Below are 19,659 nucleotides of genomic sequence, written 5' to 3'. Positions count from 1 at the left end.
TTGCAGAAGATGAAAATAAATATCACTTGTCGGGGAAAGAAAGGGCTCTGTAATAAATAAATCAAAAGAATGTGTCTTCAATCTCCCTCTTATGAAGTTGTGTGTCAGTCCCGTTGCTCAAATATCCACAGTCCTCTGCATCAGGTGCACTTAAACATATAACACTAACACAATGATCTCTCCAGCAATTTATTGTTTCACTTTCAAGAGACAGGACTGAAGATAATCTTTCTTTGACAAGGGTAAGTTTTTTTTCGTGAAGTAGTGAAAAGGAAAAGGTCCCTTCTTAGATTGTTTCATTACAAGTATTTATAGAGGCAATTGCATCCAGTATTTCACTTTGAACATTTTTCCTTTTATTCATTTAGTGAAACATTTTTATTGTAGGAACAACATTAGCTCAGCATGATACAATTTACTACTTGTAAAGAGATGCATTGTGTACCTTGGGGGGTTTCGGGTCAGTCCGTCTACATGAAGTCTTTAATATTGAGGTCATCCAGAGCGTTCCTGGGAGGTTGAGGCTTTCTGGGGCTCTGAGCTGCTCCAGGAGACATCTGCAAACACAATTACTTTCAGCACTTCAATTTCTTACACAGCAGCTGCATAGATATGAATGTGTCATTAATGTGTGTTTAACCCATTCAAGAGTGAGTGTGTTACCGGTGCTCCGGGTGTCGCTCCGGTGGCTGGGAAACTTGGCCTCGCCATGGGCATCATGGGAGCTCCGCCACCCGGTGCTCCGGACTTATACACAGATACAGACAAAAGGAAAAAGAGAAAATGAGACACAGCGTCTGCCTTCAGAGGAGAGGGAGGGACACCTAAAGGGAGGGGGGGTCATTGTCCATCAGTGTCCGGTAATGTCCGTCTAACTGGTGTAGGAACATTACTGGACTGGACTGGTGGTCTTACCATGCTGTAGCAGGGGTGAGTCCCCATAAAAGTAGGGACACCCATGGGTATAGTCTAAAGGTGGGGAGGGAGGGGAGGAGAGGGGAGGGAGGGGAGGAGTTGGGATGTTACAACACTACATATAAGACAGACACACACTGCAAGGGAATGTACACACACTTAAAACCATAGAGTACACAATTGACAACATACAAAAGTAATGCTGGATACGGACGAGCACACCAAATGAAGACAAACACGACACAACACAAACCCTATTTGACCTATGAGGGCTCATCCTCTATTTACACATGCATGGAGTTGAAGTGCAGAAAGGAAGCTGGCTGCAGGAAGCCTTCACACGAGTGAACTGTGGCAAAAAAGACGATTGAAATTTACAGAAGAAGCAAATCTGTCGATGGAAGACTGAGTTCAGCGATGATTGGAGAACCAGGCGGTGTCTTTCCTGGACGCTAGCAGGCTTTGGCGAAAGTATTTACTCAAGAGAAGAAGAAGCTGTTGCAGCTTCTTAATTTACCACTTCATCACTCTCCAGTAGATATTCCAGAAAAATAAAAGATTTTTTGGGGAGCAGACTGAATGTTATTACTCAAACTAAATATCTGCCCCATGCTTTTGATAATTTTCAAATGTTCTACCAACACATGTGATCTATTAGAGATTCAATGAGATCTGTCATTTAGATAAACTCCACCAGAGTTTTGCTACAGGTCTCGTTTCAACTCCACACCTCTCAGTGTCCTAGAGCTCTCTGATAAGGCACTGGAACCTGGAGAGCCAGATGAAGGCAATGCTTTGCGATTGCTGCTACAGGTTACGCCCTGTCTGTCGCTGCCATGCGGCTCCACTCCATGCTATAAGACACAGACAACATTTACCATGGGAGCACCCCAACTGGGGGGAGCTACCTGAGGGACCGCTGCGGAACCCATTGAGAGATCTGAGACAAAGAAAGAGAAAGAGAGACAGAGAGAGAGAGGGAGAGAAGAAGAGCTGTACTGCAAAATCACTGTTTCATTTATTGACATTATTATTAACACACAGGAATTGATGCACAAGTTACACATGAATTAAAGGAGTCGTTCAACATTCGAATTGTTTACTCATGTTGTGGCTGAGAGTGAGAGCAGAAGATCAATACCAGTCACGTGTAAGTTTAGTGCAGAGCTCGAGCCAGGAGACATTAAGTTTACTGTATCTTAGCATAAAGACTTTGTAAGCCTGACTCTCTCCAAAGTCTGACTTATTTCACAACCACTCCAAAGCTGATAAATAAACAGATTTTATCTTGTTGTTTAATTCATTCAAAAATTCCACATTTAAGAAGAGACTGGCATTTATTGATCTCCTACCTTTCTCTATAAAAAAAAAGGAACTTTCTTTCAATCAGTATCTATGATATTGACTCAGGTCATCTAAATGACTACTTACTACTCGCCATGTTAGCCATAGAGGTGTCAACATCGCCTGCTTGAGGGGTCACAGTGGGCATCATTACATCCCCTAGGCCATCAAATACTACGGGAGGGAAGAGGGTGGGGAGTAAGGGAGTTGAGGGGAGACGGAGGGAGATATTAGCATCCTTCAATGCAGGCTATCCTCACACTCAGCAGCATACTACTTGGCATTGCCATGACAACCAATAGGTGTCTCCATGACAACAGCGAGAGGAGAGGAGCACTGGAATGTGAACTGCTATGTGGAGTAAGTGATAAAACGTAAAGTATCTTCGAAGAATTTGTGAAATTGCCAATTTTGTTATATTTATATAAAAAAAAATCACAATTTGAGTACAGAATCTGTATAAAGACTGAGAGTTAAAGGGTTGTAATATTTCAAATGGTTAGATCTGCTGCTGGAGACAAGTGTCAGCTCCTTGCTGCTATTGTAATTTCCAATCAAAAAATATGAACAAATCTAACTCTAAAAGTGTCTGGTATGAATACAAAGTAGAATATGTTACCACATGTGACAAACAGATCTATAAGTCACAATCCTAACATCATACTCATGATTTTCAGTGGCTGTGGATAAATATGAATATTTTCATTGTATGCGTATGAGTGCAGGAGGAATTGGGGTAAAAGCACCGCAGCTGAAATGAAGCTAGAGAAGTGCTAAATATCGCTGCTACTTCACAGTCACTTTGTTACCATCACGCATCTGATGGTGGAAGGGACAGTGCAGCTGAGCTTGCCGTGCTGCAATGCAGCAGTGCACTGTGGGAATTAAGCGTGTTAAAGAGCAAGGGAAACTCACCCAATCAAATGGCAGGAAGCAAGCAATGAGCCAGCCCAATAGCCAGATGGAGAAAGAGAGGGAGAGGGTGAGAGGGAGAGGAAAGTATAAAGCAGAGATGCCAGAGAGAGAGAGAAAAAAAATGCAATGAGGTTTTAAAGGAGCGGGTGATAATGAAACAATGAGATGTTATTGCACCAGTGACAGAGAAAAGGGGGGAAAGAAAGAGTTACGCCTCAGAGTAGTATCGCAGACCATCAGTTACATAACATGGAGGCCAGTGGCACAGGACAGGAGATGACCAGGAACCAGGTGAGCGGGGCGCATGTTGCAAAGGTAACTGTTACCATGGTTACCGGTTGAACAGTCCCGTAATGTGGGGAAGACAGGACGGAGTTCCCCAAAGACTAACAACAGAGGGACTGATGATGCAATGACGATGCTGAAACAACCATATATGGACAAAGATCCATGGGACTTTAACAACATCACACTGAACTAGCAACAAGCAGTCGTTCTCAAGTTTGCTATGGAAAAAATATGGAATACAATCTAATTAGGGTTTAATGAAAGTTAATTAACAACAAACTATTTAATTACCAAATATAATAGAAACAATAACTACATAACAACCATCTTGTTTACAATCAAATTCAAGATGACTAGAAACTGGCTGTAAAAAATATACCACGTAAGAATGTAAAGACAGACGCACAACCACGCTGCATGCGAGTACTAATAGGTTATTAATATCTGCAGTGGTGTGTTTCAGTGAAATGGAAATATGCAACATGGACGCCAATATTCTGACAATTAACCTTATTCAGAGAAAGACATTATTTGGATTTTGGTGTTAACATGAGGTGGTATTAAAATATAATACATAATATTCATGGTCCCGTTAACATGTTACAGAGCATACAGTCTACGGCTGATTACACCAGTACGCCCAACCTGAAATATTTATGTTCAATGCGTAGACCATTATGGGTGTTCTCTTTCTAATTTTGCAAAAACTCCAACTCCTTCTTGCTGCCAAGCTGTTGGTTACTGTTGTATGTCGATGTGGCTCCGAAACTCCAATGTGACTAATGTCAGAACACTCCACATGTCTTACTTTGATTATTGCTTATTCTGAGTACGACCTATTTTGGCTTAAGGTAAATTCATTCAGACTTGTAAATTAATTGGGTTACTATGGGAATATTGGTTTCCATGTAAACATAGTTATGTTGATATGACCTCAAATGTGCACTTATACATGCAGGCTGGCACTTTAAAGCTGAGTTGCTGTTTTTGTACCTGACATGAGCTCAGCACCGGGGGCAGCGGGAGCGGCAGCAGCTGAGGCGTCTCCTCCTGTGGACTCTGGCAGGTCAACGCAAATCAAACCAAACCAGAACCGTGGCAGAGCAAAGTGCAGTTTCCATCGCAGCATGAGGGCAAAGAAGGGGTATTAATCAGCCTCCAGCTTCACACTGGTAATGCCAAACAAAAGTGTGTAGAATTAGAGAGGAAGGCAGAAAGGATAAATACATGCATTCAATACAGTCATTTTTTTAACACACAATATTGCTTTTGGAATTGTACACACCCCTTCAACAAGCACAAAAGCTTTTACATATATACATCTCTGCTCCTAGTTTTATTTTTATCATCATAACACTTTAAGGCAAGGAAGAAATAACTCCTGAGTCATTACTTGCATCTCATAAATAATTCAACTATTTCAACATGACCAAGCTTCATCTGTTTGTTATACTTCCATGATCCATAGAGAAGGCAATCCACAAGTTAATCTACATTTAGACACAACTATGGTTGTAATCTCAAATGTTTCCTTCTATGTCCTCTTCTTCTTTGATGATGCTTTCATGAACAGGGGAGTATGGCATAGAGCGGACAGTCATGAGAGTTACCCACCACCAAACAGGTTCATGATGGCTCCCGTGTCAGGTTTGGATGGGGGAGCGGAGGAAAAGATGGGGTCAGGGGAGGTGAACACATCTGCTGGGGAGGGCAAGGTGGAGATGATGTTTAAAACTCTGACACACACTCACACAGCCTCATGCAAATGTACACACACATTATGATGCACATTCATCAACCGCAAATGCAGTGCACGCGTCTCATGCTGGAAAACAGGAGAGGAGGACGGAGGGATTTAGTGAACGTTTCAGACAGCTCAATAGCTTTTTTATCTGACCCATAAGAGGGCAGTCTCATTTTCCAGATCACAGCCAAGGACAAAGCTGTAGAAAACACACAAACACACACACGCACACTGCAAGACAGGATATGAGAGAGGGAACAAACGTGAGATGTTCAGACTGGGTGCAATACCTGCTGTAAACAAGTCAACACTAGGAGCGTGGTCTGCTTTGGTGAAACTTGTGTTTGGCATGGAATCAAAGAGATCTACAAACACATGCGCGCCCGGAGACAGGGGATATTAAAATTCTCAGACACTTTCAGATGAAGGGGACGATCACACACAGCAGCAACGGTGAAATGAAAGAGGCCTTCGAGATGTGCACATTAGTCTGATGAAATCAATAAAGAAGAACAAAAGAGGGGTACTGAGAGGGGAGAGGGTGGCAGGCAGGCCAGAGAGCCAGGGAGATGCCAGTCAATGGGTCCAGACAGTGAGATCAGAACTGTACACGTCGCTAACATTTACAGTTTAAGAGGTCAGTCGAAGGGTTGGCGGCACTGGGGGCTATGGGAGCTGAAATGGTTGCGATGGTGGTGATGGTGCTGGATATGGAGGTGAAGCGCGGTGAAGGAGAAGGGGAGGGGGAGGGCTGGGGCACCACCGAGCTAAAGCAGGCCTCCAGCGAGCTACCCAGGTTATTACTCTCCACTGTCATCATGCCGAAAAGGTCTACACCCGCAGACGCTGCGCTGCTGTTACCGTCTGAGGGAGCGAAGGGGTCTTTGGGGAAGAAGGGGGATGGGGGTGGCACATGAAGAGGAAGGGGGAAAGGTTAGACAGTCTGTTGAATAAAAGTCAATGTGTCATACGATGAGGATGAAAATGCTCCTCTAATCATGAAAGCTGAGGAGAGAGGAATGAAAAAGGACATGAGGGGATTGAGAGTAGGAGAAGATGTGCAGAGCAGCAACAAGCTTCTGTCAGTTGGAACTGTTGAAGCTAAAGGGGCTAAAAGATTTTATGAAAGACCAAAAAACTGAAGCAAGTCCTTCACAGTCCATACACCTAAGAAACCAACCACAACCTAATCGCAACTACAACCACCATCTGCCCTTGGCAACGTTCTCGGTCAGATAAAAAGCACAAATCTTCTGATGCTGAAAGATAAGAGGCAAGAGCACTGTCTGCATTGGCAACAACAATAGCACTGTCCAGACAACACCAGCAATAATGAATAGTGGATCTTGAGACACAAGCACACAAACACACACACACACACATATACACAAATACACACACACACACACCACACACACACACACACACACACACACACACACACACACACACACACACACACACACACACACACACACACACTGTTCTGTAAGTTATTAAACATATTTTTGTTCATGGTTGTGATACTCAATTAAATAAGTCCCACATTTAAGTGAGCTTAAGCTAAAGCTAAATGTATTTTAAGGAATTGTAAGGGCAGTATGATGCCACTCTAATGGCTGTTTGTTAAAGGTTGATGATCATATTTATATTTTTTATTTGTGTTATAACTTGAAAATGTTTACATGCTCTAGTGTTGAGTACACTTCACTGTCCTCATAGTGTCCTTCGCTGCAGCTCTTCTGTTCAGCCTCTGTCTGAAACACTTGGTTTTAGCTCCCCTCTTGATAAAGCCCAGTCTGCTCTGATTGGCCAGCTGGCTCAGGCCAACATGTGTGTCTAGAAAATGTCAGCCTTCGCTCTTAACCTGGCATTTAAAGGGGTCGTGCCAGACTAGCCGCTAGGTGTGCATAATGCCAATTTTGGGTATTGTCACGAAATATCACTGAAGTATCGGCCACAGCTGATGAAGCATATCAGTAGCAGAGCTTCTGTGGGGGAGAGGAGCTTTTTTACTTTGCAGATCTTTTCCATTCACAAAAAAACATAACTACCACACTAGAGGAAAAAGAGACTGAGAAAGTCACCTTTAAATAATAAGATACCACTAGCTGCTGGTTAGCTTAATTTGCACAAGGAGAAGCAATTTTTATGTTATCGCTGGAGGTAACCACGTCCATGACAGCAACTCGACTTTCCACCACTGACTCAAACACAAAGTTTCTCACACACACAAACAGATTCTCAGTCACCCACCAGCTCCGGAGTTGGTGGCTGGGGCAGACGTAGCTGCAGCCCCACCTTCGGCTGCTGCTGCAGAGGCCTCAGTGGCAGGAGCAGGTGTGGAAAAGGCGTCTGAGGTTCACACCAAACCCCAGCAGAGGACAGAGATGCCCAGATAGACAGAGACAGAGGAGAAGGTAAAGAGAAAACAGGGAGGAAAAGAGAACATCAGGAAAATAAAGGTAAGATTGCCGTATTTAAGGAGGAAACTGAAAGTATTGAACTGTAGCACACAGCAGCATTGATACATGACATTAATGACTGACAGGTGAATGGACAAATGGAAATACAGACAGGAGGCACTACAGCAAAGAATATTTTAGTGCACCAAGAGCAGACTAAGCCTGGAATCTACAGGTGTTACAGCTGCCATCTGTAGCTGTAGTCATGTGACAGGGTTTGATAGAATTGCTTTTCACTGAGGTCGAAGAAAAGCATGCCGGGCTATCAAACACTTAGCATGTGGAGAATGAGTGTAGCAGTATGCTTATGTGTGTGAGCGGGCATAATCATATAATTTGTGAAAGAATTTAAGAAAGAATTAAAACTCAAGTCATTATCACTAAGTCTTATTTGACCATTCTTAGTTTCACAGTGTACATTTTGGAATCAATTCAACACCATTTCATCAAACATTTGCTCTTATTTCATAAACCTATTTTCCCCAATGACACTTTATATTATTGTAACTTTTTCAGCCAATTTTACAGCAGTCAGCTCCATTTGGCATTTTCTAAAGAAAGACACAAAGACAGAGTCTTTATCCATGGTCACTCTAGCTTTTGCTTTTGTGTTGTCTCAGAATTTGAAAATTAGAATATTATTACAATAGAATTAAAATATATATCTTTGTTGTCCACCAAGGTGTAAATTTGTCTTTGGCTCACCTAACTAAAGTGAAAAACAACAACATCAAAAACAGACAAATGGACAAAGTTATCTTTGGCCTTGTTTTTGCACTAGCTAAGAGGAGCTAACTGCCAAAATATGGCGGCTCATGAAAGAGAGGAAGGCGAGGAAGGTGAGAATACCACTTTCATGAAAAGTGACAATATAAAGTAAGAAAAGACATACATTTAAAATGCTATTGGGGAAATCCAGAGTTTTCCAAAAGAACATTTTTGAAATATAAAAAATAAAATCCAGCATGTGTTGAGTTGAATATTTACTATATTATGTTTACAGTGTTTACATAATTTAACAATTTATTTCTTCATTTAAAATTTTAAACAATTTATCAGCAAAATTATTACTTATTTATTAATTTAGTATTAAACACCTTTTAGCTGTAAAAATGTGTGCATCAATGCTTCTGTAAGAGTTGGCTGGTTTTTGATAATGTAACTTTGCTTGCAGGATAAAAAAAATATATATCATCGCAAAGTTATGTCAACAAACTCTTTGTGTTTGTACATGCATGTCTGTGTTTTCATATTGCATGATGGTTTTTAGGGTTGAGCTTCCCAGAGTGATTCTTTCGTAGAGAATTTTCTGGAAGCTCACTGACCTCCCAACAGATCCATATTGGTGGCACCAGAGGAGGTGGCAGCTGCTGTGCTAGTGGGAGGAGCTAGAGAGACTCCGGGTTCTGCTGCTGCAGGGGTGGGCGTTGCTGCTGCAGAAGAGGGGGTGGGCTCTGCTGTGAGGGTGGGTTCAGATACCAAGGAATCGCCCATTTCTGCGAGTACCAACGGATTGTTCGAAATCCCCAAAGAAATGCACCAAAATAAATCCCCCAAAAAAGCAACAAAAATAACCAATTGAGTCACCGTTCAGGACAGTGAACGAAAATCAAACCAAAACAAAGGTCAAATCCAAATCAAACCCAAATCAGATCATTTGGAATCGACAAATCAAAGCAAAATCCATTTTTAACCAAATTAAAGTTGAATAAACACCATCCGGTCATAATCAACCAATAAAAAACAACCAACCGAAAAAGCCCCATCGAAAACCAAAAATAGACAATGAAATATGTGAAGGGGGAGAGGAGAGGGAAGGCAGAGAGAAACAAAGACAACACTCAGACTAAAGAAAACAGCTTGAGGAGACAAACAGGGAGGTAACAGTGTCCAACTGGTACATTCATGACTATCTGAAAACTCAGAATTTGGAAATTTATGGTGTTTTCAGGCTATGTCATTAAAGTTACTTGAGAAAGAGAATCAATTACATTGAGATCTATACTAGAGACTGGAGGTAAAGTGAAGCAAAGAGTGACACTCACCTGATCCAAGAAGATCTTTGGAAGCAGAATACAGATAAGAGGAAATACATATTTTATCAATTTAAATGTCAAAAATGTCAAAAGACAAACTCAAACATCAAGATGGAATGAAATAAAAGTAAAATACTATTGATTATATCCACAATACAATGTAAATGAATGTGATTTGACATGAAGGAGGAAGACTTACCTCCCCAAGATGTAGGGGCAGCTGATGGTCCTGAGGGACCTGAGGAGGACAGAGGATCCAGGTCCAGCAAGGAACTGTAGGATTGGGAAAGAAATAGAGAGAGAGAATGATGTAAAGTTCCTTCTCTCTGTTGTTCTTGTTTCAGCTTTTTGTAATTTTAATTGCACTGGTAGTTAAACCCAAGTATTGGGCATGTAAAAAACTTTAACCTGAAGATGGAGCAAAAGTTAAGGGATCCCACAAGTTTATATTTATCCTAGGAAAAAATCTGAATTTAATATTTCACTCAAAACCAAAAATATCAACCTCATGGCATCAGATGAGAAGTCAGTGGATCCCTAATTGTCAGCAGGGTTCATCCTCTGTTGACCGGCCATGTCTGTTTACAATATCATGGCCATGCATCCAATTATTTAAAGTTATTTCAGTTCAGAACAAAGTGGAAGACTCAGCAGCCTAGAGTCACAATAAATGACCAAAATAATCGTAGAAATTACCTGCTACTACCAAAGACTGTATATAAACGTGTCTACACTTCCTCTTACTACCCAGAAATGAAGCAAAAATATTTGCTTATATAGAATCTGCGCAGTAATGATTGGGATGTTCTGACTTCAATTCTGGGTGGCTGTCCACCTTAAACACTGTTACTATCAAATTAGATCTGGTGTAATTGTTTTTTAAAGTTGAAGGGAACGTTCATTGTTAAACATTTATATTTAATAAAGTTTTTTTTAGTATTCTGTGCTACAATGTGTAGCACAACCAAGATGACACGACACAGAAAGGTCACAGAAAACAGTTACTTACTCTTCCACTGTTTCTGGAGCGGCTGAAGCAGCGGCACCAGCACTCTCCCCGGGAGGAGGCTGCAGTGTGGGAACAGCGTTTGAAGATTTGGATGGAGTCGATGTTGGAGACACGTTGTTGGTCGGCGATCCCTGAAAGATAGACGAGGGAAACCCTGTTTCAGTGCTACATCAGACCAGAACAACTTAGAAAAAATAAAAGGCTATATCAAAGGTGTATCATACCTTTGTTGGAGACCTGAAAGAGTAGAAGAGAAGGAGTTAGTGTTTGATTTGAAAAGGACAGATATTTGTGGGAAAGGCTGGAAACTATTTGATGGATCTATTATTATGTCTAAAAACCTAAACTGAAGAAATCAAACAAATATGAAAGACGGATTGAGTAATATATGATCATATGAAGAGAGTTTATATCCAAAGCACCATATTGTATGTCCGATGCATACACAATCATCTGATGCAAACAATTGTTCAAAGTATTCTAACTTTGTTCCGCTTCAAACTTTGGAATAAAACCCTTCATTTACCAATTCACACTGCATGTCAGGATGGGCACACACATGTGGTGACTTACTGCTCATCAAAACATGTGTCTCTTGCAGAGTTCAGACACGTGATCACACCAATGAACACATTTCACATTCACATGTGAATAATGTGTAGGTTTACTTTGGGGAGTGAAATGGCTCTAAATACACAGTTTTCTAAGTAGTAGGTAAACTCCCAACAAAACATACAACGTATGCTCACCCTTCACTGGTGATTCCAAATGAACATAAATGGGGAATAAAAGAGAGGAAGGGTTAACGGAAATTATAGAAAATTAGCAGCCTATGCTATATGCTCGGTTTTCAACATTTCTCTCACTTATGTAAGTTTGTAGTGACACAGCTCATGAAAAACAAGGACTGAGTTTGCTCAGTGTCAGCCTCATTTACTTCTGTTATCTTGGTGTCAAACTGAGAGAAAGAAGCACTGAACTGAAATAAAAAGAAATGTTATTTAACATTTTCTTACCCCTTCTTTCCGGTCTTTACGTCCTCCAGACCATTCATGTGTGTTTCCAGAGACTCCAGGATACTGCTGGGAGCCTAACAAAAAAAATCAAACTGGGAGTAATGAATAAATGATCCTCCCTACATGAGTCTGGAGTCACACTCTCGGCCTATATGTGTAGCCTACATTTCTATTTCCGTAGAAAAACACGTGTTGAAGCTTTCAGAGTAAGAGGGCGCTGGAGAAAGTCACTGCAATGCCCACATGCATGTACAAACACACACACACACACACACACACACACACACACACAATTAAGATTTTTTGTGTCTAATGTGTTTGTCAAATTTAATTAAACATGCTGACACTCCATCTCGCAAACACACTCAACCAAGGCATTCCCAGTATCCATGGTTACCGGGTCCTCCAGAGTTTTAAACGGACAGTCTTCTTCATCTGAGTCTGCTAGATCCACCACTACCCCCGGGTGGAGACACTGGGTTGGGGAGATGGTGGTGGGTGAGACGGGGTGTGTGTGTGTGTGTTTGTAAGAGAGAGGTGGATTGGGTGGCATTCATGTGCATCATAGTCTTATCCCAATACTACCCGCGGGCAAACAATAAACATGCAGAGTGTTTACTTACATAGTTAATGTCAGGAATGTCATTTTTGTCGACTCCAACTGTCTGTTGAATAGAGAAAGAGTTAATAATCGGAAGTACCACACAGCTATATATAATTATGGATGTACTTTTAAGGGCTTTCCTACCTCAGCCAGCTTCATGAATTCCCCAATCTTGGTCACCCTGGTCAGGAACCTCTTATAGATCTCCAAGGCCTCCTTACATTCGTTCTTCTTCATCTTGAAGTATTTCTCTATGTAAAGAGCAAAGGAGGTTTGCGGGTTCAGATTCATGGTGATAGGTGGGTTGCCAAGCAAGAGAGACTCGTGCACTTACTGACCTAATAGGTTGATGACGCCATCATTGTAGGAGGCAAACAGTTTGACCAGGTCCTTGAAGAGAAGCAAAAATGCAGCATTGATGATCCCATTGTTCAGCTCCTTGGGATGAATCTGAGAAGAGAGACCAATGACAAAACCAATAAATAAACCTTCACCACCTGACACTGTCAATTCAAATAAGAGTAGAAATCAAGCCAAAGCTGTACTCACATCAAACTCCATGAGTGTGTCAATCTCAGTCTGAAGAACAGGCATGCCTTTCAACAGCTTCTCAGTGGTCATGGTCCTCATCACGCCCTCAGCACTGAGAAAAGATTAGATATTCCTCACAGATAAGAAAAGCCATGGGGTGTATCAAGTATTTCAGCACAGACAGCGATGGCCATGGTTAACATACCCCTTCTTGACTCTGGTGAAGTCAAAAGCCATCTGGCGGTAGGCGAAAGCTTTCTCATTCAGGTATCGTCCATACCGTCTGATGAATGTAGACATGTCATAGCCTAAATAGAAAAATATTCTCTGTTATATATTTCTTTTACTGTACATTTTTAATATATCAGTCTATATCAGTGCAAATCCTTCAATAAACTGCAGTACACTCTTTGCATGTAGTCTTAAGACATCCAGAAAATGTATATCTGTTCTTTGTATGCTTTTTTAAATTGTCATAATATAGGTAAGTGTGTGTCCCTCTTGTGATTTGTGTGTATCTCTTGCTGTGTCTTTTTGCATTGCCAAATAATAAGAAAGATTATACTCAACTGGATACAGACATTATGTGCACACACATGCACGCACCTACTCACACACATGCACTATCAGACTTGGTCTTGTTCTTACCGTGAGAGCCGGTTTTGTCGATAAAGTTGCTGAGGTTGAACAGGGAGGTCCTGGAGGCCAAGTACTGAATGAATCGCTGTGAAAGATACAGAAAACTAATTAAACAGTATCTGTCAAAAGCAGTGAAGCAAATAATTGAATCCAAGCCCTACAATAAAGAAAACACATTAACACTTTGTCACTTTAATTTTCAATTGGCTTTTCAACACATCATTGTCCAGCTGGGTAGCACTGTCTCCTCACTGCCACATTGTTCGAATCCTATCTTTCTGTGTGTTTGCATGATCTACTTCATTCCTCCCACAGTCCAGAAACATGCTGATTGGGGTTCCATTAATTAGAGACTCTTAATCATCCATTTGTGTGGATGTCAGTATGTTAGCCCTGTGATACAATGACAACCTGTTCAGGGTGATTCCATTGATAGCTGCTTGCACATTGGACCCACAGGAGTCACTTTGTTTCTTGGAGAAATTGTGGTCACAGCTGTGACACAATCAGCACACAACCTTTACCACAATCACACTCATAGGACCAATTTCCGCTCTCCAAAGTGGTAACCTCAGTTATCTACCAACACATTTCTTTTACATGTGGATAGGACAAGGACAAGCCCCTTCGTAATCAGTGCTTTTACATACTATAAAAGAGTAACAGTAACTGTAGATTTCATACATGTCTTGCTGAATTCAAATGGAATGGAGTAAAGCTTGAACTGTATTTGGTCCAGATGTGATTGGTCTGTATCACGCTCGCTCACCTCATTGCCGTGGACACACATGTGATGGCTGGTGACGAGGGCCTTGAACACGACCACCCAGCTGGCATTGGTGGCCCGCTCAAACAGCGTGTCAGCCATCTGAGGGATGTTCACGTTGGTGGTGTTGGTGGCCGACACCAGGTCTGCAAAGTGCACAGTCACAGAGAAACGTTAGTATTTACACAATGGTTCGATAAATCTGTCTACTGATGTCTGATGGCGTTGAGGGGTTAGCTGATTAGGGAAGTTTCCTCCAATTTGGTATGTAAGAGGAGTCAGTTTATTTTTAGACCTATGCGTACATAATTTCAATAGCTGTGATCAAACTTTGATTAAGTGTGAAAGCTAAATGTTCACTGCAGAGCTGCTCCAGAGACCCGTGAGAATATTAAGCCAGGAGAGGGACCTGACGCAAATACAAATTGATGTTGGTGCCCACACACACGCACCCACACACACGTTGGCACGCGCTGACAATGCAGAGGTAGCGAATAGTGCTTTGTCATCTCCCCTCCCTGGTTGCCAGTTCAGACAGATAGAGAGGTCTCCTAAAGTAAAGTGTCTGAACCACTGCTCTAAGTGGAACACTATCTGTACAAGTGCAGTGGGATGTTAACACGTATATCTCCTTCTGTGCTACATTGACTGGTCACTAATGACACAGATTCAAACACCGAATCACAATTTCATAAATTGCCCAGAGATTTTAATTTCAGAAATACACAAATCATATCAAACACAGGCTTCATAAAGAAGGATCCTGATCAGCTGATGATGACGACACACAATCTCACAGCTTTATATCAACTAATCTAACATTTAATTTCTTCATTCTCAGAAACAGAGAGAGAGAGGCCACAGAAAGAGAAATATAAAATTATTATAAAATTAACAATATAAACGCAACAAGAGAACTTGGTCGAGCAAGAAAAAAAAGTTGTATGTGAATAATGCTACATAGAGTACTCAAGGTCCTTAAATATCAGGAATCCATGAAATAAAAGAATTCAAGGGCAGACATTGCATTCGTTGTGGAAGTGAAAAATGAAATTGAACAGCCTGCCCCCTTGACATTGACAAACAAGAGCAGCACTGAGCATACCCGAGAGGAATGCAGCAAATATTGGCAGGTACCTCTAATAATGGAAGAAGAGGAAGGCCAGTGTATTGAATAGACCTTGGCCTTGCCTCAAGCAGCTAGATACCAAACTGGAGACCCAGAAAGGCAAGGTGGGGCAGAGTGAGGGAAGAGAAAGAGCAGACGCTCAGAGGAACAGCAGGAAGTCTGCTGAGAACCAGTTATGTTGACATGAGAGATGAGAGTTAGAGCAGTGAGGCTGCCCAAGGTCATAAAAAGGTGGTAAGCTGGGAAGGTTAGGGTGGTTGGGGGGGATGTAAACAGATTATAACTAATCACTGGTTCTAGCCTCACTGCTCCGCCCCCGTACAGCACATATACATAAACACTTATTCTCCTGTTTTCACACCCTCTATTTCACACTAGCAGTATAATCCGAGTTTTGTTACCAGCACTGTTGTGTATAAAGGCTCTGATTAATTTATCTTATCAGCACAAAATTGAGAAAACATCATAATCGTTTTTATGAAATGTCTTTTGTCTGTATTTTTATAAAATGATAATTATCTGTAATATATACATACAGTTTGACCAAATGGTAACAGCCACACAGCTCTGCTCATGTTGCTCTTGTGTTTAATGATGACTGCAGTACCATCAATCTGTTGTCCCTACACCACGGCCTCTATTACTGTAGAGTCTTTTCAACAAAACCTCTTAGCCATGCTTGCGTTTTTTATTCTGAAGGATCATTACTCTCTCTCATTCAAATCTCCATCCACCATCCCTCAGTTAACTCTCTTCTTCTTTCTCTCCTTTTGCCTCTTTTCTCTGTGAAATTTCAGAAGATGCATGCACACACGCATACACATAGACATGGTCAACAAAGGCTGAAATGTGATTATATAACATAATCATGTCACCGGCGCAGCAACAAAGTTATTACTCATGCTGACATCGTAAATACAGAGCTGTCCACTGCTATTTTCGGAGATTTTAAGCTCAGGATATCCACTAATAACTGTGTGTGTAGATATAATATATGTTTACTGGTGTTTTATTGTGTTGCCATATGGGCCAAATCATGGGCAGTAATCTAGTTGTGACATCATTATGAGAAACATACACACCTCCAATTACATGTGCATATGATCGTGTGTGTGTGTGTGAGTCTAATGAGGATTGACTGAGCTAAATAAAGACTCTTACGGTAATCCACGGCCCACAGGAGAGTTCTAATAATGAACTGTGAGGCCTCATACGGTGTGAGTGTAAGTTTGTGTGTGACTGTGTGTAAGTGAGTCTGTCTGCTACTATGAGATTTAAAGTTTCACAACAAACTACTAGCCCGATTATTCCAGATAAAATTACACAGAACAGACACGATAACGTGATTTCACACCTATTTACTCCACATGTCACCAAAATAAACCTTCTTACTCAGTAATTATTGTGTACCCAACTACACACTGATACTTTTTCAATCTATACAGTGTGAATAATTCTGTTGTGGAACTGTTAGCACGATGCTAACATTAGGGCAGCGTACACCATTTCAACTTCAAACACACCCAAAAAATCGCAGACAATAAACAAGAGCGCTAACGAGTGTAAAGAACATGCAAAGGTTTAAATGACTTAAGCGCATTAGGAGACACAAATGGTCAGTAATGTCATACGTTAAAGCAGATATTCACTTAATTAAACAGATTTAGGCTAAGCATAGGCCCTACATTTTGTGTGCGCTTCACTATAACTCAACTTTGCTTATTCTCAGCAAGAATGCAAGCAGGTTTTACCATCATGACACAGATGCTGTGGCTCCTGCTAGAGTGATTCACAGACACAGCGCCCTACACTTCTGGACACATGATGTGCACCCATTTCTACATTTCTACATCCAATTCCTTTGTGATGAATTGTATCTATTGCCTTTGGTGGTGAACAAACCCTAGGGTCTTTATTTTCAGTTGACCTTGTGTGGACCACATGTTTCCCCTGAAAATTTGGAGCAAACACTTGCCCTCCAGCGGTCGTTTTATTAAAAAGAGAAAAACACAACTAGATAAACAAGAATATGAAATTCAACAGAGGGCGTTTTATGGTTCATGGTGATGTTTTATTTCCTGTGTGCACTGTGGGCCTCATTTTAGAAGAAATCGTGTACATGCATCAGGGGCAAAAGAACATTAGAAGTACCTCTTCACACAGAGGAGAATCCTCCATAGATATATATCCTTTGCAGATTTTATTTTGGAGTAGAAATTAGGGTGAAAAGGCACATGTAATTTTGAAATAACTATGATCACACACAATTCCTCTACGGGCTGCTCATACTTTTAAATAGTCCACAATGAGAAGACAATCCCAAATACAGATTAAACTTCACTAAAGCATAATTTCATATCGTCAACATTTAGCAACAATAATTTTTCAGTCTACGAGTTTTGTTAAAGAGCCATGCATTCATTTTGATTTGATTGTCTCTGCACTCTCGAGATGACAGCGCTGTCATTTGCCGTCTTCCTTGTCACAATCTCCCTCGGTGGCAATCTTACCCTGCCATTGACTGAATCTCACAATCTGTTGACATGGCAACCTCACTGCACCACCACAATCCCATCCATCCATCCCAAGGGTCAAAGTCTGTGCCACCAAGATAAAGGAATACATTTGACAGGTTTTTGTCAAGTGAATCTAAAATAATGGCATCGGTGACTTATAACTGCAGTAGCGTATACAGCCGTTCAATTATTAGTTTATATTTCAACCTAAATTGCTATATCAATGTAGACAAAAAAAACAACGTATTATTTGAGTGTATTTCACTGATTTAATGTTGGTATGAGTGGAGATGATTATCACTTTTTTTAGGTTAGGAATTTTCTTCAGCCAAGATACAAGTGCTAGAGCAGCACAGTGGCCTATATATAGGGAGCTTGTTGAATCGCCCCAGAAATGGATACAGCATAACCTCACAGTCTAAAAACCTTCAGGGAGGCAACGTGTTCATGTATCTACAGTATATCTTGTTGAACTGGATTGGCAATAAATCACAAATTCCTAAGAATCCTTATCTGTACCGGCAGCTAAACAAGTCCAAGACGGTACTGTCCAAAGTAAGACAAAGACACAGACAACAAACACACGAGAGCAGCAGAAAAAAGGTGGAACAATGGTCTCTGGCCATAATCTGTGGCCATAGTCTCTGGCCCATTCTGGGATTAGCATTGTCACCTTTGGCTGTGTGAATAATGCAAGACAGTCATTGGCTGATTATTAAATTATTCAGCAGGGTAGCGGATCGCAAGATATAAGGTCCCAGCCCAAGACACAGGACCAGACTGGCACATAGAGCGACCAAACACAGACAAACCATAAGACATATAGCCCAACTTGACTACACCCATTACCATGTGTGTTCAGCACCACACCACCGCTTTGGTCTGACTCAGTATTTGTGGGAGATGATGGTGATTAATCATGATTTGTCATATGGGTTGCCTGCTGTCATGTGTAGATGCGTCAATAAAGCTGTGAGGTTTGATAATTTTATTCAGCGAGGATTATATCCAATGGCCCAGTGACCTATATGCAACTTTGCTTGGAATTTAAATAAATGTGAGGACACTTATAAACATTACTATTTATACCTTTAGGCTTTCTGTGGTTTTGCATCAATAAAGCTTTAATGTGAAGTTAAATTAAATAATTGCTTTGCAGAAGCGCAAATATTCAATAAATGGGATTACTTGTCTGTCCAATTTCAAATATGGCCTTTTCTACTGATACCTAACTGTCTCCTGTCTTACTCTCTCTCATGCATGAGTGTCCATCATCTTTACTGAAGGCTGACACATAGGGTCAGCAGGGGGTTCACCACAATGGCTGCATCAATTCATTATGGCACCACACCCATTTAAGCAAAGGGGAATTAACAAGTGACTGGTCTTAATGGCTCTTATGGCTGTGCTGGCATGTGGCCTGTGCATGCTTCTGCACGTGTGTGTGAATAGGGGCCTGTTGCCTCTTACATGCCTGCAGTATAAGGAATAGAAGAGGAAACGAGTGCACTTACAGTCCAGGTGCTTTTTCTTGGGCGCCATCACTTCATGAGTGGTGGCTTTGCAGACAGCTCGGGCCATGTCTGATCCCGTTAGCTGGTACTGCGCAGCGGCGATGCGATCCGTGAGCGTTTGCCCCGACATTTTCTCTCTCCTGCTGAATGGACCGGCTCAGGAAAACGCGTCTCGAAGCAGGGGACGATACAATGAAGAAAGATGAATGTGAATAAAACCCAGGTGGT

General features: G+C 41.3%; 1 protein-coding gene across 2 annotated transcripts; it reads right to left on the bottom strand.

Annotated features, from left to right (window-relative positions):
- Positions 1-470: 470 nt before the first annotated feature.
- On the bottom strand, positions 471-19,561 carry snap91b (synaptosome associated protein 91b). Of its 2 annotated transcripts, none has more exons than XM_061091927.1 (21): positions 19,432-19,561; positions 14,276-14,418; positions 13,516-13,591; positions 13,073-13,175; positions 12,886-12,979; positions 12,675-12,786; positions 12,481-12,587; positions 12,356-12,397; positions 11,733-11,806; positions 11,466-11,471; positions 10,941-10,953; positions 10,717-10,847; positions 9,907-9,980; positions 9,717-9,731; positions 8,997-9,167; positions 7,463-7,561; positions 4,456-4,521; positions 2,347-2,433; positions 1,794-1,855; positions 664-747; positions 471-557 (listed from the first exon to the last, which is right to left on the bottom strand). In XM_061091927.1, the coding sequence occupies exons 1-21, from the start codon at positions 19,559-19,561 to the stop codon at positions 471-473; spliced, it is 1,776 nt and encodes a 591-aa protein (XP_060947910.1). The 2 variants fall into 2 exon arrangements, with proteins under 2 accessions (XP_060947910.1, XP_060947909.1); XM_061091926.1 differs by lacking the exon at positions 11,466-11,471 and adding an exon at positions 916-969.
- Between the last annotated feature and the right edge of the window lie 98 nt (positions 19,562-19,659).

The sequence above is a fragment of the Limanda limanda genome, chromosome 18, assembly GCF_963576545.1.
Source record: "Limanda limanda chromosome 18, fLimLim1.1, whole genome shotgun sequence".
NCBI lineage: Eukaryota > Metazoa > Chordata > Actinopteri > Pleuronectiformes > Pleuronectidae > Limanda > Limanda limanda.
Note: the sequence above shows the minus strand (reverse complement) of the source record. Positions and strands in the feature narration are given on the sequence as shown.

Bases quoted from the DNA above. Each gene is read 5' to 3' on its own strand.
- snap91b (XM_061091926.1), bottom strand. From the start codon at position 19,561: ATGTCGGGGCAAACGCTCACGGATCGCATCGCCGCTGCGCAGTACCAG. The intron at 14,419-19,431 runs GTAAGTGCACTC...TGCACTTTGCAG, and splicing joins CAAGAAAAAGCACCTGGACT to ACCTGGTGTCGGCCACCAAC. The intron at 970-1,793 runs GTAAATGTTGTC...CCCCACCTTTAG, and splicing joins CCAGTTGGGGTGCTCCCATG to ACTATACCCATGGGTGTCCC.